The following is a 17,730-nucleotide window of genomic DNA, read 5'->3' on the forward strand; positions in this document are numbered from 1 at the left end:
TTGGGGAGATAAAGCAGAAAAAAAATTTAAAAAATAATTAAGAGGGGCTGGCTCGGTGGCATAGTGGTTAAGTGTGCACGTTCTGCTTCAGCAGCCTGAGGTTCCCCAGTTCGGATCCCAGGTGCGGACAAGGCACCGCTTGGCAACCCACGCTGTGGTAGGCGTCCGACATATAAAGTGGAGGAAGATGGACACGGATGTTAGCTCAGGGTTAATCTTCCTCAAAAAAAAAAGGAATTATAGAACTACAACTCATTTTTATGAGGCAACTGTAACCTTGATAACAAAACTAGACAAGGGCAATACAAGAAATGAAATACTGTATCATTTATGAATATAGATGTAAATATTATAAATATCAAACCATGTGTGTACATAAATCATGACCAATAAATGTGAGAATACGTCAACATTTTAAAGAACTGTCAATGTAATTCATCATATAAACAAATGAAAGGGAAAAAAACATGATTATCCCAAAATAAGAACAATGAAATGTTTGATAAAATTTGACAGTTGACATGAATTATATTGGAAAAACTTTTTATATAAGAGCAATAAGAGAAAATTTTAATTAATTGAAAGAAATCTACCAGACCTACAGCAAATGTATCATATTTAATAAGAAAATATTAGACGTAGTCCTCAAGGTAAAAAAACAAGAACATCCATTATCACTACTTTTATTAACTATAGGACTGACGTACTAAACTGTTCTGTTAAGATAAAGAAATAGGAAGTATAAGAAAGGGAAAGAGAGGTACAATTTTCATTATTTGCAAATCTACATAGAAAACCTAAAACTAACAATGGACAAACTATTAGAATGAATAAGACAATTCAGTTCAGAATCTTGATCTAGATTCAAGATCAAATACGGAAATAACTTAGATTTCTAAGGCAGCAATAAGTAAACTAAAATATAATGGTAAATTACTTTTGTGCTACACGGTATTAAGACATATTTTAAAGTCTTATTATTTAAAACAGGATAGTATTGGCAGCAAATAGATGAATGAAATAGAACATAAAACTCAGATCCATAAGTCATTAAAAATTAGGCATGGAAATAGCCACCAATTCAAATCAAGAAGGAAAAGATTGATTATTCAACAATGGTGTTGTTAAAATTGGTTCACTATAAGGAAACAAATACTATTAAACTCCTATTTCATACTGTGCATAAAAATAATTTTCAGATATATTAAAGTCCAAAATATGAAAAGTAAAACTCTGAAACAGAAGAAAATATAAGTAGATTTTTAAAATGTCTGGGCAACAAAGAACACCATAGACAAAAGATAAGCAGTAGACAGGGGATAGTTCAGGACATATTTCAGATAAAGGACTAGTATTTCAAATATTTAAAGGACTAAAAGTCAAGAAGGACAATCCAGTAGAAAAAGGAAACAACGGTAACAATTTACAGGGAGGAAAAAATGGCCTATAAACATAGAAGCTCAATTTCACTAGTAATCAGAAGTATAAAATAAAACAAAAACAATAAATTTTATCGATTCCATCGGATAGGAAAAAATCTAAGTCAGTTAATATTAAGCATTGGTATGGTATGGGGTAATGAACACTCTCATGCATTGCTGATAGGTCTGTAAATTAACATAGCCTCCTTGAAGAGCAAGAAAGCAGTGATGCAGTCAGGCTCTCACCTGGAAACAGACGGTGATAATTCAAGGAGGCTTGATTTACCAAGAGACCATTATTCAAGGTGTGGGCAGAGGAGCTGTTACCACCCCCAGATCAGGAGGTACAGGGGGAGGGAGTGAGGTTCCTGGAAGCCAGGAGTGAATCTTGTAGAGGTTGTCCTAGGAGGAGCAGCCTCCCGCAGTTGAGGGACACAGATAGCAATCTTGCAGGGAGTAGAGCCAGGTGAATAAATACCTGGACCTCACTCTCCCTCAGATATTCTGCTGGGCTTTCCTATTGGATAAACTCAATCAGGATTTGAAAGGTCCTTTGATGTGGTTCATAGATTCAGCTTCCCAGGGTGAGGCAGGGTGGAGAGACGATTGGGATGAGCAAACAGAAATATCTGGCAACATCAATAGTTAATGAAATTGAAACTATTTGTGCCCTACAACTAGTTATTCCACTGCCAAATATAGTTAAACTTTGTCACATGTACATGAAGATACACGTACAAGTAGGTACAGTGCAATGTTGTTCAGAAGAATAAGTCAGAAATAACTAAAATTTCTATCAGTGGGGGAACAGGTAGGTAAAATGTGGGATGACATAGAATACTACAGAGCAGTTAAAAGGAAGTAATTACATCTTCATTTTTTAATATGGATACATCTGAAAACAATGTTGGTGGAAAAAGCAAATTGCAGATTGAGGCAACATTAAGTACAACTTGTATTAGTTGGGAATGCCTTTAGCACCATTAACAGAAAACTCAACCACAGTGGCTCAATCAAATTGGGCTTTATTTTTTTCACACTGCAGAGTTAGACCATCCAGAGCTGGTATAGCTGCTCCAGGACAGAGAGGGTTCTTTGAGCCTCACTGTTCTTAGTGTATGGCTCCATCTCATGGCTTTCAAGTATTTGGTAGCAGCTCCCTATCTGTGCTTAAAATGGAATCACTTCAGGTTATTTAGCAATAACCCTGATATTTCCATGCTTTTAGTATTAGTTTTCAAGTAGACATGAAGTATGTAAATATTTTTAAAATCAGATGAATTTAATGAATGAAAAGCTGAGAAAATGTATACCTCTCAAGTGGATAAACTCTGGTGCTCCCTCCTAGTGTATAAAACATGTCAGCGAGATGAGGTCCTCTCTGTGACTTGAGGAGGTGAAGGTGTATTAGGGTAGGTATCAAGCTGACTGTCTGACCAAGATTGAACCGTACACCTCCTCAGACTACCACCAGTCTTCATCTATGGAACACTAAGAATTGCAACTCTAGCTCCTTCCACTACCACAAAAGGCTTTATAAACTTGGCTCTATTGACGGTGCTTTTTCTCCTAACCTGCAGCTGATTGCACATCTTTGCATTTGAGTGTGGTACAATCTGTTAAAGAGATAAGGGAAACAGGGAGTCTTCCCAGATAAGTTATTCTCTGCTTGATCTATTAACTGTTGTCTTGTGGATTCCAAATACATCTGTGTCAGTTTAGAGAACTTAACTATTTTGAACTACAAGTTACTATATGATAGAATATATTTCTCTGAAACAAAAGTATAGTTCCAGCAATCAGAAAAATCTGACATTTTTATCCCTATGTAGAGTATCATTTTTGGTGCAAGGCACTGTAACAAATGCTTCATGATAAATAATAACAATAGGAATTATACCAACTACCATTTATTCAGTATATACCATATACTAGGCATTGTTGAAAATCCTTTATACATCTTATTTCACTTAATCCTTATAATAACCTCACAGGTTTATTAAAATATAAGTTTGTTAAATTAGCTGACTGGCATATAGTAAATGCTCAATTAAGGAGAATTAGTTTTAGTAGGATTGTTATCGTTATGCTCATGTTATAGATGAGAAGGCAGAGACTTGGAGGGCTTACTGAGGTGGTTTTCTAAAAGCTGCACAGCTAAATAGGTGGCAGAGCTGAAACTGGAACTCAGGTTTGTCTGGCCACAGTCTGTATTAATTATAAAACTCCACAACCCCTTTTCTCACTGCATTTAACACTCTGACAACAACCCTATCTCAGAATGATCTTTTCCAGGTTAGGAAAATAAGTTCTAGAGAAAATGATTACTAATAATGACCATATTTCACGTCTTATGCAAGGTATTGCTGGTCAGCGACAAAGCTAAGTTCCCTGGAAAGCAAACACAGAGGCGGAGACTAGCATACAGGACGTTTATTAAAGAGTGCTCTGGAGAGCACCGCTTGTGCAAGAGAAAGGAAGGAAGCAGGATTGGGCAGAGGGAGAAGATGGGCTGTGATACAGCCTCAATGAAGGCCTCAGTCAGCCCACCAGGAGCTCTGAAGCAGGCTAGTCCTTAGAGTTGCTTTGAGTTCGGATGAAGGCCCATGAAATTGGGGCCTTTAAACCCTTAAGTTCATTATTCATTCCTGGAAATAGGAGATGCTTTTGGGGAGGCAATTCTCTAGCAGAGAAAACTCCCAAAGAGGCCTGTCTGCTAGCTGTACTCTAGCAGCTGGGGGAATAGGGGAAATTGCATATATACAATTCTCAAACTTATTTTAACATTAATGAACTTTGAATCCATCATGAGTAGAAGGTTACTTTAAATCTGGTCTAAATCTCTTCTAAAAGATTTTACACACTGGGAACTTCAGTGATTTTCCCTTTGTCGCTGTTTTTTGTAGGAGGGCATTGGTTAAGGTTGAGTTCTACTCCCACAAGGAAAGATAAATGAATCTATCACCACACTCTCAACTGTGGAAACTTAAAAAAAAATGCTCAACCACACCCTTTCCTATGAAATAGTCTTACAAAGTGTGTTTTTTTTAAGTTTTAAAGTTTACTTAAAATAATAGTAATCTCATGGTCTCTCTTTAATAAGAGAAAAAGTATTTGCGTTTTCTGATCTCATATAAAATATGTAATGTATGGGTATAGTGTCTTATACATACTAAGCTTCAGTAAGTGTTTAACGAGCCGAAATGTCATTACTGGTAAGCTTCCCAAAACTATTATAAAATATTGGCAACAACCATATTAAGAACAATCCCCATATCAGATTTATGAATGTAAGATCAAAAGCTAAACTACTTATGAGGAGTTAATTTGTCTAGTAAGCACTGATTTTCTTATATAAAGACCCTACCAGCTTTGCTCTAATTTCAGAATTCCAAATTGGATCCATTTCTGAGGATGGCATTACTCTGATTCATTTAGTCTTAAAGATAATCTGTTTTACAAATGAGGAAACCAAGACTCAGAGAATATACAAGTTATTGACAACAGGGCTAGAACCTAGGCTACCTTCTGCTCTATCCACTGCCAGTGTAGAGGTGAGGGGACCTTTAAGGGTTGAGAGGGTAACAGTAACAGACGTGGACTTCAAAAGGAAAAACACAAAACAAAACAAGGACTATAGTGTTAGGAAGATTCCAGAGAGAAAAAAAATTCATGGAAACAATTATGAAAGATCAGTTGAAAAGAGTAAGATAAATAATAGTCTTAGTGAGAGAAATCCAGAGATCGTGCCATTCCTGAAAATGTCCTTACTTTACTCTCCCTCTGAAAATATTATACAGTATTAAAAATTTGTTCATTCTATTTAGAATACTGAGAAGATAATCTGAATTTACAGGTAGAGAAATATAATAGATCACTGCTCAAATGGTTTAGAATTAATTTCTCTAATAACTAACAAATGTGTCACATAAGTCCAGTATAACATTTTTATTGGCACTTGAAATAAATGTATTACTCACTAGTGGATGTGCCAAAAAGAAAATCCCCACCCTATTTCCACCCCCACAGAGCTACAAATGATTATTAAGCAGTGACAAAGTGACTCGGAGTGTGAAACAGAAGTCATCAAGGTTATCTGTGTGCTTAAAAGATTAACTTTCATTAAATGGTTAAGATCAAAAAACTGCTGGCACCATAAAAATGTACCATAAAAAAAAATAAAACCTCAATTTTGATTCTTGTGCTTGAAACTATAGCTGGCTTCATGTTTGAGTGATACCCTTTTAGACTTTTAAATATTCTGCTTCCCATATTCAAGAAATATAATTAATTTAAATCAGGTATTAGCTGAAATATCTTTCACAGGAAAGCTTTCAAAATTGAGAGTGTAGCCTTGCTTTACTCATCATTTATCCAGCCCTTATGTAACCTGGTCAAACCTAGGGGTCTTTCTTTTCTGCTTCCAATAGGCTTTGGGTGCTCTTAGAATTTTCAGCATTCTATGATATTAACCTCAAACTAGTTTAAAGCTTGCACGAAAAATATTTAGCTAATGTTTTTTTGTTTGTTTGCTTGTTTTTTAACATGTTGCACACTGTTCTGGGCCAAGCACTATACTAAGCACACAGCAGATACCCTAGAAATATTGGTTAAGGAGTTTCACTGCTGGGATGAAAGTGTGAGGAGCTCCATGGACATACAGCAAAACAAGCAAAGCTATAGAAAGTTACAAACATACAACCTTTATGTAAAGTCTCTAGAAAGAGTTAGGGCTCCGAACAAATGAAGAAACATTTATTCAAGAAAATCTACTAAAACTGAGTAAGAACATTGAGCCATGACCCATTTCCTCCCATATCCCTGCACCCCAGTCAGCTCAGTTTGGCAGAAGTGCCACTCTGGGCAGAAGTGGCCAAGTATACGGGGCTCCCTCTTCTCTCAGCTCCCAAATAAGGGTTGCCATATCTCATGTGAAGGGCAAGCCACCAGCATTTCTTATCCCCTCCAACTGTAAGGTCAAGCAGCTAAATTCTGATGAGTCTGGCTGAGAGGTTGAGGGCTCTCTCCTTCCACTGAGCCCCATAGGATGAGGACTCTACCCCAGGAATGGCAAGACAGAATACTGGGGCCTGTTCTCCCTCATGCCAGCTCGCTCAGAGGGGAAAGCTGTAAGAAGCAAACCCAGAAGACCAGAGGCTACTGCCCCACCCAGCACCCAGAGTAGTGGTACAGAGATTTTGCCCAGGGGAGCGAAGCAGTCCGTAAGAAAGGAGAGCTTGAAAGGACTCCCCAAAAGAAGTGACTTTATTTCAAAGAGAATGTGGAGAAAATCAAGCCTAAGGGCACTCTTGAAGACAGCAGCTCCTCTTATGTAGGAGTAACAAGATAAACTGTAGGCCACCTAGTTCATCAGAGAGAACCAGGGAAAGACACAGCTAAGAAGGGTCCTCCCCAGTCAGAATAAACCTCAAAATCTGGCCTAATAAACTACCCCTGTCCAATTTTAATTCTACCAGACTACTGAGCACTTCATGCCCCAGGGCATGTCAAAAAACAACAGAGCAGGCCGGCTCCACGGCCGAGTGGTTAAGTTCATGCACTCTGCTGCGGCGGCCCAGGGTTCGAATCCTGGGTGCGGACATGGCACTTCTTGTCAGGCCACGTTGAGGCGGCGTCCCACATCCCACAACTAGAAGGATGTGCAACTAAGATATACAACCGTGTACAGCCGGGGTTTGGGGAGATAAAACAGGAAAAAAAAAAAAAGATTGGCAACAGTTGTTAGCCCGGGTGCCAATCTTTGGGGGGGGGGGGAACAAAAAAAAACCAGAGCAACCAACCAGTAAGTTTTGGAACCTAAGGGCTGGGTGTAATACCAAATGAAGCAGACAGCCTATCAGAGAGATCAGGGAAAGAGACAGTTAAAAAGAGCCATGCAAAAACCACTGTCATCCCAGGGTGACTATGTGCATGCCCAAGACTACACTCTCTGAGGAGCAATGTCATTTCACACTTTGTGGGAAACAGACTTCACCCAGCCAAGTCACTAAACAAACAAACAACAATAACAAAAATTCCCTGTATGGGGGAGGGAGAGACGAATTGCTTTCCAGAATTGCTATATTATCTAAAATATCTGGTTTTTAACAAAAAATTATGGGACCTGCAAAGAAACAGGAAAGCGTGACCCATACACAAGAGCAGGCAACAGAAACCGTGAGAGGGACCAGATGTCATATTTAATAGACGTCAAGGAAGCCATTATAAATATGTTCAAAGAACTAAAGGAAACTATGCTTAAAGAAGTAAAGCAAGGTGTGAAGAAAACGTCTGATCTGACAGAATATCAATAAAGAGACAGAATCATAAAAAAAGAACCAAATGGAAATTCTAAAGTTGAAAAGTACAGTAACTGAAATAAAAAAATCATTAGTGGCTCAACAGTTGATTTGAACTAGTAGAAGAAAGAATCAGTTAACCTGAATTTCAGATGAATGGATAGAAGTTATGCAATCCAAAGAAGAGAGAGAAAACAGAATGAAAAAATATGAAGAGAAAAATGTGGGACACTTTTGGGTCTACAAATATGCGTGTAATGGGAATACCAGAAACTGAGGAGGAAGGAATAGAAAAAACATCCCAAGAAATAATGCCAGAAAATTTCCCACACTTGACGAAAAACACTAATCTACACATCCAAGAAGCTCAGTGAACTCCAAGTATGATAAACGCAGAGATCCATACCCAGACATATCATAGTAAGAATGCTGAAAGCCAAAGACAAAGAGGAAATCTTGAAAGCAGCAAAATGACTTGTTATATACAAGGAATCCCAATAAGGTCAACAGCTGACTTCTCATAAAAATCACAGACTAGAAAGCAGTGGGACACCATATTCAAAGTGCTGAAAGAAAAAACAAACCTCTCAACCTAGAATCTTAACATCTAGCAAAATTTTCTTTCAAAAATGAAGGCAAAACAAAGACATTTCCAGATAAACAAAAGCTTAGAAAATTAATTATCAGATCCACCTTATAAGAAATACTTAAAGCCCTTCAGACTGAAAGCAAGTAAACTCAGATGTAAATCTAAGTTGATATAAAAAAACAAAAAGCAGTGATAAAGGTAATTATGTAATTATAAAATGACAATATAAATGCATCTTTCTTCTCCTCTTAATGATCTAAAAAGCAACTGGATAAAGGAATATATATATAATTGTACTGTTGGGCTTATAACTGATAAAAATGTATTATATTTGAAAATAAAAGCACCAAGGAGGTGGGTGGGAGCAGAGTTGTATTGGAGTAAGGATGGCAACTTGAACTCACAGGAACAAATGAAGATACCCAGAAATGATAAATATGGATGTAAATATAACACTCTATAAGTATAAACTTAATCATTTTTCTTTTCTCAGTCTTTAATATACATAAAATTTTATAAAGTAATAACTATAATACTATTGTTGGATTTGTAACATACACAGATGTAATATGCACAACAACAATAGTACAAAAAGATGGAAGATGATGGAATGGAGTTATATTGGAGTAATGTTTCTCTAACTCAACAGAATTAAGTTAGTATAAATCCCAGGTAGATCCTTATAAGTGAAGAAGTAAGCCCTGGAGCAACCACTAAGAAAATAACTCAAAAATATGGTGACAAAATCATTAAAGAGACTTTTCTATATGAGACATACAGAAAACAAAAGTAAAATGACAGATATTTCTGTCCAATATACCAATATACCAATAACGAACAGTCATGTGCTATATAACCATGCTTTGGTCAATGATGGACCGCATATATGATAGTGGTCCCATAAGATTAGTACCATATAGGCTAAGTGTGCAGTAGGCTATGCCATCTAGGTTTGTTTAAGTACACTCCATTACGTTCGCACAATGATGAAATCGCCTAATGACGCATTTCTCAGAAGGTAGTATCCCTGTCCTTAAGCGACACATGACTGTACCAATAATAATGTTGAACGTGAGTGGATTAAACAATTCAATCAAAAGGCAGAGACTGTCAGACTGGATAAAAACAAAAATTAACTCATAGTTGTAAGTGTGTGACATTAGGCTAGGGTTGGCAAACTATAACTTGGTGGGCTAAATCTGGGCAACCACCTGTTTTTGTACATAAAGTTTTATTGTACTACGGCTACATCCATTCATTTCTGTATTGCCTCTAGTGCTTCTGCACTACAATGACAGTGTTAAGAAGTTGTGACATAGACCATATGGTCTAAAATATTTACTATCTGGCCCTTTACAAAAAATGTGTGTTGACTTCTTAACTAAAGGAAATTCAGTGTGGAAGTTCTTCTTTAACTGATTCCATTTCCCAGGGCAATAAGAAACAAGGCCATCATTAAGAGTGAGATGAGGAGGAGGTCTTAGAAGTCTGAGGACAGAGAAGCATAAAATAGTTATGTGAAAAGGTTAGTGAATGTATCAGGGAAAAGTAATAGGGTTGCCAGGCAGAACTAAGCACCTCTCTCCACACTTAAGGATAGTGGCAAGTAAGTATGCCACTCTTTGAAAGATACTTGCATCCCAACAGGTGCTTATAATGGATTTTTTGGGTTCCAAAGTTGATTCCAAAGACATACGAACATTTCTGATCCCAACTAATTAAAAATTAAATACCAGTTAATAAAAAATAAAGTTGTACTACTTTCAAGGACACAGAATTAAGACTTGGTTTACAGCATTTCTATCTGTGGTTTTAGGAGGTCTCTATGGAACTTGTTTTGAGAAAACAAGAAAAATGATTTGTACTGAGCTATCTTGTAAAAGAAAGAATATTCCAGAAGTTATACCCCTTCATAGTAAAGCATTGTAATCAAGTCAAATAATCATAGAGTAGGAAGAGACTTCTACTCTAGAAAAAATAACCAACTTGAAACCATGAGGAAAATCTTATTCTATTGATACTTTACCCATGAAGAAACAATTTAACTAATCACAACAAATGCTGCTCAATTTATTGTCAATCTGTAATCTGAAAATTATACTCAGAATATGCAGGTACAATGGACTTTACAATACTCTTTCCCCTGAATAGCTAATTATATTTGAAGTACATTGGGGCAGATTACCATTGTCAGGCTACTATTGTAAGGAAAGCGAGTATTTTATCAATTTGCACTTTCATAGCTTGTTCTAAAATTTGAGAGATGCTTATAGTTTGGTTTGGTTAGAGGAAAAAAATAGTGACCCATCCAGCCCAGAGAAGAAATATGGTCATCTTTAAGATGAACTAAGGTGAAAGACTATTTTAAGTGGATAATCACGTAGTATGTCTGTCATTTTCCTACAGTTTTTTTTTTAAGGAAACTAAAAGCATTTATTAAACACTTTCTATTTGTCTAAGCACTGTGCTAGTAGTGAAACATGATCTGTGTTAAAAGAAGTACCCATTATCCTATCCATATTCCAGTTTAGTTCTAAGTCCTGAACCAATTTATGAGGGATATCAGAAAAAAATATGTCTTGTTATGGCACTTAGGTTAAAACGTCAGACACCAGTTCCTTCCAATGACATTCTCAGAAAAAGAATGATGATTCGAGTCTTGCTGCTTTGGTATAACCAAGAGCAAAAATTGCCACTAATTATAGTTCCTTATGCTGTTCGTCTTTTCCACAATTTCTTCCCGTTGCTTTATGTTTACCTTTTAACAGCTGTAGATCAAGTGTATCTGTTCTGAGTATGGTACTATGTCAAGCAAGATTTAACTGCTATATTCCCTGCTAAAGTTGGCCTGCCTTTTTATTACCTTCACTTTTAAAATATGAATATCCTTATTTTGATTTTGAAAAAAAACAAGGAAATCGTGTATTACTTCTTTAGATTGATATGGGAAATTATATGTCAAATGCCATTCACTTTCATAACATCCTCAAGAATGTTACACATAGTACACGTCATATCTTCCCATAAGTACATTACATAAAAAATTGTAATGTACTTTTGCTTTCCATGTTATTCTCTAAGTTTTCTGCTTTTTAAATTTACATTTAAAAAATTTTTCTTAGTTTTTTAATCCATAATTTCCATAATTCAAAAAATTTACATTTTATTTTTATTCTTTACATTCTCTGGAATACTTTGAAAATTAATAATTTCCTAATAATGCTATAACTAAAAAAGTTACATAATAAATTCCTTATTATATAGTAGTGGAAGGGAAAAACAAGGACTAAAAGAAAGCTACTAATTTATGAACACTTTACAAATTCTCTGAGAGTCACCATGACAAATGAATACACTTTTTTAAATGTCAAAGAATATTAGATAAAACTTTTATTTTGAATGTGATTTAGAGTCAAAGGATCAAACTTAAGAATCACTTATAATTTACTGCTTGACCAAAATTAACATAAAAATATAACAAATTCTATTTTTAAGTCAAACTGACAAAGCACTTTCTAAAGAAAAACTTTCTGCTCTTATGCTATCATAATTTTTCCTATGGAGTATTGGCAACGAATATAGCTATACTGTGCCACAAATAGTTAAAAGCAACATTTTTAGGTAATTTCAATAAGATACACATAATTACTCAAAACAAATATTACGGTTATTGTCTCTGGAAAGTTAGCTTGCAAATGAAAAGAAGAAACCCAAATCCGCAGACTGTAATTGCTGTCCTCTTCAAAATTCTACTATTCCATGTAGATACTTCTTCCATTAATGGTATATGGGCTGGATCATTTTCTCGTTCATTTTGCAGCTAATATTTAGTGTGGGAAAAAAGAAAAGAATTAACGTATAGTACACTGAAAATAAAACTGTCTTTGATTTTTGAAAATATCATAATATCCATGTTAATTCACTTGATTTAGATGTAGTTAATGCAAGATTCCCATGGAAGATTTAAAGTGAACATGAAAGACACTCTTTCCCCAGGGTCCCATTACAGTAAATTACAAGTTTCACATTAAAAATCAACGCTTTCATAGATCATTACATTTTAAAAACACGTTTTAATGTCAAGATATAAAGTTCTTTTAATGTTAAAGTTTCTATTTCTACCTATAAAGAATGATAATTCTTATTTTTTTCTTCTGTATTAAATCTGTATACCAAGTGATTTCTTAGAAAAAAAGTGAACCATTCTTACAGCATACCTATAATACATGAGATTTAAAAACTGGAAGATTTGATGCTAATGCTACAAGTTTAATCCTTTATTTAAATATAATTGCAGGAACAAATGTTAACAAAATCTTACACACTGTTTTTTAGCACTTCTCAGCAATGAGAGTATATGACTTAGCTTCTAAAATCCCATAGATCTTTCTTTCTAAAGCAGGCTGCCCAACTCATGTGCGTGCATGTATGTGTATGTATCAGAGGGAGAGACAGAAAGAGAGAGATGAGAGTTGTTGGGGGAGGAGCAGAAGAGGCAGAACAGCAGAAACCAAAAGATCCTTGAAAGATAAAAAGAATCAGGCATATTTATAGAGTGATATTTACTAGAAACATCCTGTGCTGGAGTGGTGACATAAATACTTTCAACATTAGCAAGAATAACTACTTCTAAAATCTACAGTGTAAATATTTAATTAAAAAAGCCTGCAAAATTAATTTTAAATTTATAGCAGAAAACAGACTTCAATGCCAATCGCAGTAATACTGTATTCTTGATCTAACTTCCAAATGGCTTCATTCAGCAACAGATTCCTTTTTGACACTGATGCTCCATTTACTGAATCCTGAGACAGTCACTCCTTTTATTAACCAATTACTTAGAATGACCCTTTCTGACAGGAGCCTGTCAGTGTGTTGGTTTGAAAGAGAGTGATGTGGTGCTAAAGTCCAGCCTTGACCTCTCCGACCCTCTCTCTTTGTTACCTTCATACACTTATCTATGATAACTCACATGTTGTTTTTTAAAAAAATTCCCTTCAATTATTGGTAAACTCTGAAATATCATAAGCTATCAGGCATGATAACATACTCTCAAATCTGGAAGCTCTCATAGTTCTCTAAATCAAATCTCATTATGGTGATTACTAGTTGTTTAAGACTAATCCAGAAAAACCAAAGCACTAGCTCTAAAATTAAGACTTTCCTGACCAAAGAACTGTATCTGCCATTATTTTAAACCAACAAATGTGTTTTCAAGGCTAGTCCTTATATAAAAGTGTGTAAATTAAAGGTAGAGAATGCCACAGAACAAAGACATTCCATTTAGCTAAAGAAAGCTGAAATTTCTCTTTATAGGTACACATTATTAAAATAAATATTATGGTACCTGATTGAATTGTTTATGTTTCTGAGTCCAAGTCACTCCAAAGCAATGTTTCTTAATTTCATTCCTTTAAGAAAAATCTAGTCTCTGTAATTATATCTCAATCTTCCACCCCTACCAATTACTTGGAGAAACCAAATAATTACCAATCCTGAGGCAAAGACGTTTTAAGGAATTTCCTAAACATTAAAGGTTGATGCTTTGCAGGAAGTATCTTTATATAAATCTTTCCAAATTTCTCTCGGATCCCCATGAAAAACACCATGCTAAGTAAAATCAATACCATTTTCTTTCAATTCTTCTAGATGAATTAGTGAAGGTAGTGAAGATGAGTGGTATTCTAATATTCATGTTGTCACCAAGTTCAGAAAGTAGAAAATCAGATTTTTGTATGAGAAAGTTTATTTGGAGAGTGGCGTGGATTAAAGGAATGCAAAAGTGGAAGTAGACAGAATAATTAGGAGACTAATGTGTAGCGCAGTTGCCTGGCAAATAGCAGGCATTCTCATGTTTGTTAAGTGAATAACTGTCAGAGAATACAACTTTTAAGATGGCTCTTTCTGTGGAAAGGAGTCATCTTCTACAAGAATTTTTGAATATATTATTCATTCACTGGTTTAAAATGTCTTTATTCTCCTGTTATTTTGTAGAATTTGCTTCACAATTTTCTGCTCACTTTTTTAAAAGATTCCTTTTGATTGAACATATGTTAATAGTTAGAATGACAAATTATCTGGAACGTGCATAAAGTTTATTTTGAGGAAAATAATTTTTTTGATAAAATATTAATGAAAATATTAAACAACTTATGGGTTGAAGCTATACAAATTTATGCATAATCTAATGTACACATCAGATATTTTATAAAATCTTTATAGGTATAAAATATATTTATTAAATAGACTTGGAAAACTCAGAAGAGATTTCTCTAGTTGAGTGAAAATGTTTTCCTTTTTACCTATCTTCAACAGAGTTCCCTATTTCAAGCTTAGACTTTGTTATAGCCAATCTTCTTAAAGGGGGAAAAAATAACCTGTCCTTAAATCCAGATATATACCTCTATGTAAGTATAGAAACAAGAACCAAAAAAGCCCATACCCTCTAAAAAAGTCAAAATAAAAGATATTATAGAAAGTCTAGAAAAGAGAAGGAATATTTCACCTACAATCCTACCTCATTAACAGGGCTAATAAACATTTCATTTTGGTAATTTTTCATCTGCACATTAAAATATAAGTAAAACTTACAAATATAACTTCATATCTTTAACATGTTGATATTTGATTTTCATTATTTTTTCAACTGGCTGAATATCATTATAACAAATGGACGTACCGTAATTTATTAAATCATTCTTCTAGCATAGGACACTTATGGTACATACAATTTTGGAATCATTAAACTACTATTGAAAGATATAAATATTTTTATGGTCCTTGGCACATCTTGTCAAACTGTTTTTCAAAGGGGTGTGACACCAGTCTCACAAGAAAATATGAGTTTGGTGAACTCTAACCAGTAATAGGTAGGGTAATATATTTTCCCCATGTAATTTACAAGATGAAGACGACATATCATTGTTCTTTTAGTATGCATTTCTTTAATGACCAAAAAAATTTGTTTCCTATGTATATTTCTTCTTATGGAAACTGTCGTTTTTCCACTTGTCTAAAGAAGCTTAAGTTGCTCTTGTCAGAATTACTTAATTGTCTTAGCATATTATGCTATAAATCATTTATTCCCCTTTTTATGTTAAATATATACCTTCTGAATTAAGTCTTTTAGTTTGCAGACCTCTTCACTCAAATCTTCGACCTTACCAACTAGTTCTTCACAAACTGAAGTAAAATTCCGGGGAGAAGCCCATTCTAGTACTATCTGTTAATATTTTCAAAAGTTACACTTTAAAGAATGGGAAACAATTTTTCACAAGTTTATATCCACAAAAATTATACAACATTCTTAAACATTAAACTATATTAATTGAAAAGCAGTTTTGTTCAGGATAAATCCTGACACCAAAAAGAAATCAGTAATTTTATATAAATAGTCAAATCAGTTTCCTGAATGCATTACTAAATGTTTATGTCCAGTCATGCACTGCACAATGATGTTTTGGTCAACTACAGACCACTTATACGACACAGGTCACAGAGGATTCGTACCATATAGCCTAGGTGTGCAGTAGGCTATACCATCTAGGTTTAAGTACACTCTGTTCACACAACAACGAAATCACCTAACAACGCATTTCTCAGAATGTATTCCCATTATTAAGTGATGCATGACTATATATTTAATGTTATGGAAACTAATACTAGTAATAAGAATCTTTGTGGTGAACAAATAAATTCATGAAGGTTTTAAGAATGACATGATTCTCATAGTGTTATATAAAAATCATACGAAAATAAGTGTATTAAAATTTTTTCACTATAGACAAACAGCTAAAAGCAAATCACATGACAAACTCTACAAAATAAGTCTTCTATTTACAGGTCACTTACACTTTCCCTATTTAAAATTTCTTTCATTAAAAAACCCTTGTATTGATATGGTTTTTAATAACACTCAACACACTGTTTTGTTTCAGCTTTCACTTGGGTCTCCTGTCACTTTATATTTTAAACAATTAAATTCCCTTTAAGAACAAACGGTAAGTTTCATACACAGATCAGTTTAATTTTTGCTCTGACTCATTTTGCTTTTCTTGAGGGCTAGAACACAAAGTTTTTCAATTAATTAGTGCGTAAAGGAGTAATCCTAAACAAATTGACTTATTTAGATCTTAAATGATTTTGTAGAAGAAAGATACAATTTTACCAGATCACTACTGTTTATTATCATTAACTTATCTGGAATGTTCTTTGGAATACATACTTTACTTCACTTAATAACTCTTGTAGAATACCTTGTGAGAATTTACAGGCAACTCATTAATGATATTCTGTACAGCTGTTATTAAGTGGCCACACTGTTTGTTTAATTTCAGAAGAAAGTTGAGGAACTCATCACCACTAAAGAGAGGAAACAAACAAACAAACAAACAGGAATCACTAATACAAGCAATTTAATTCTTCTACTGGGCTAGTTACTCAATGTCTAGTCATAATATTTACTAGATTCTTTAAAAAATATGTATAGAACAGATAATATGTACTAGCAACCAAAAAAGACATAGAGTATACAAGGAAAATCAAGTCTCCAATCTTAAGGATCTCCAAAGTTCAGGATGAGAGGCAAACATACAATTATAGCATTGTTATTCACAGGGACAAATTAAAAAGGAATATAAAAGTACCAATATTTGAGTATCATGCAAAGGCACTGCGCTGGTTATTTTGCATTTATTATTCTTTTAATTCCTCCTAACAACTCCTGTAAGGTAGATGTTGTTAATATTACTTCACAGTCGAAACTTCTAAAACTCAAGAGACAATGAACTTAGTATAATAGGAATAGGAAATTAGTAATATTTCATAGAGATGATACTTGAACTGAGTCTGGAGCTTAGGAATAAATACGTCAAGTAGGTAAGGAAGAGAAGGGATTCTGCATGGAGAGAATAGCAGGTGCAAAAGTATGGGGTAGGCGGTCACCAAAGTATAACTAAAGCACAATTATGGGAAGTAGTAAGAAAAGAGGCTGGATGTCACCATTTTTAAGGACCTTTTGTGACATGCTAAGGGACTGAATTTTCTTTTAATAATGCAGAGTTACTAAAGGATTTTAAACAAGAAAGTAGAAAATCAGATTTTTTGTATGAGAAAAGTTTATTTGGGGAGTGATGTGGATTAAAGGAACTTAAAAGTGGAAGTAGAGAGAATAATTAGGAGACCAATGGAAAAATCCCCCTAAGAGATGATGAAGGGAAGCTTAAACTAAGAATCTGGCAGCAGCAGTCTGACTGAGGGGAGAGGGGAGAGTGGTGGTTTAGAAACATTTAGGAGATAAACTGAAAAGTTGGTGATAGATTGCTTGTAAAAGAAAATGAAGAGTCTAAGACGAGTCTAAGTTTTTTGGTTTCAATGGTGGTGCCACCAAGCAGGGAAGTGAATTCAGGAGTGGGTTGTGGGG

At 34.6% G+C, this 17,730-nt stretch overlaps 1 protein-coding gene across 1 annotated transcript in view; it reads right to left on the minus strand.

Moving 5' to 3' along the window:
- Positions 1–11,976: 11,976 nt before the first annotated feature.
- Positions 11,977–17,730, minus strand: part of ASZ1 (ankyrin repeat, SAM and basic leucine zipper domain containing 1) — a 58,215-nt gene continuing 52,461 nt past the window's right edge. The window contains exons 11-13 of the mRNA XM_046670753.1: positions 16,565–16,670; positions 15,418–15,531; positions 11,977–12,129 (exon numbers count right to left, since the gene is read on the minus strand). Coding sequence (XP_046526709.1) covers positions 11,977–12,129; positions 15,418–15,531; positions 16,565–16,670 — 373 coding nt within the window. The remainder of the gene's footprint in view (positions 12,130–15,417; positions 15,532–16,564; positions 16,671–17,730) is intronic.

The sequence above is a fragment of the Equus quagga genome, chromosome 8, assembly GCF_021613505.1.
Source record: "Equus quagga isolate Etosha38 chromosome 8, UCLA_HA_Equagga_1.0, whole genome shotgun sequence".
NCBI lineage: Eukaryota > Metazoa > Chordata > Mammalia > Perissodactyla > Equidae > Equus > Equus quagga.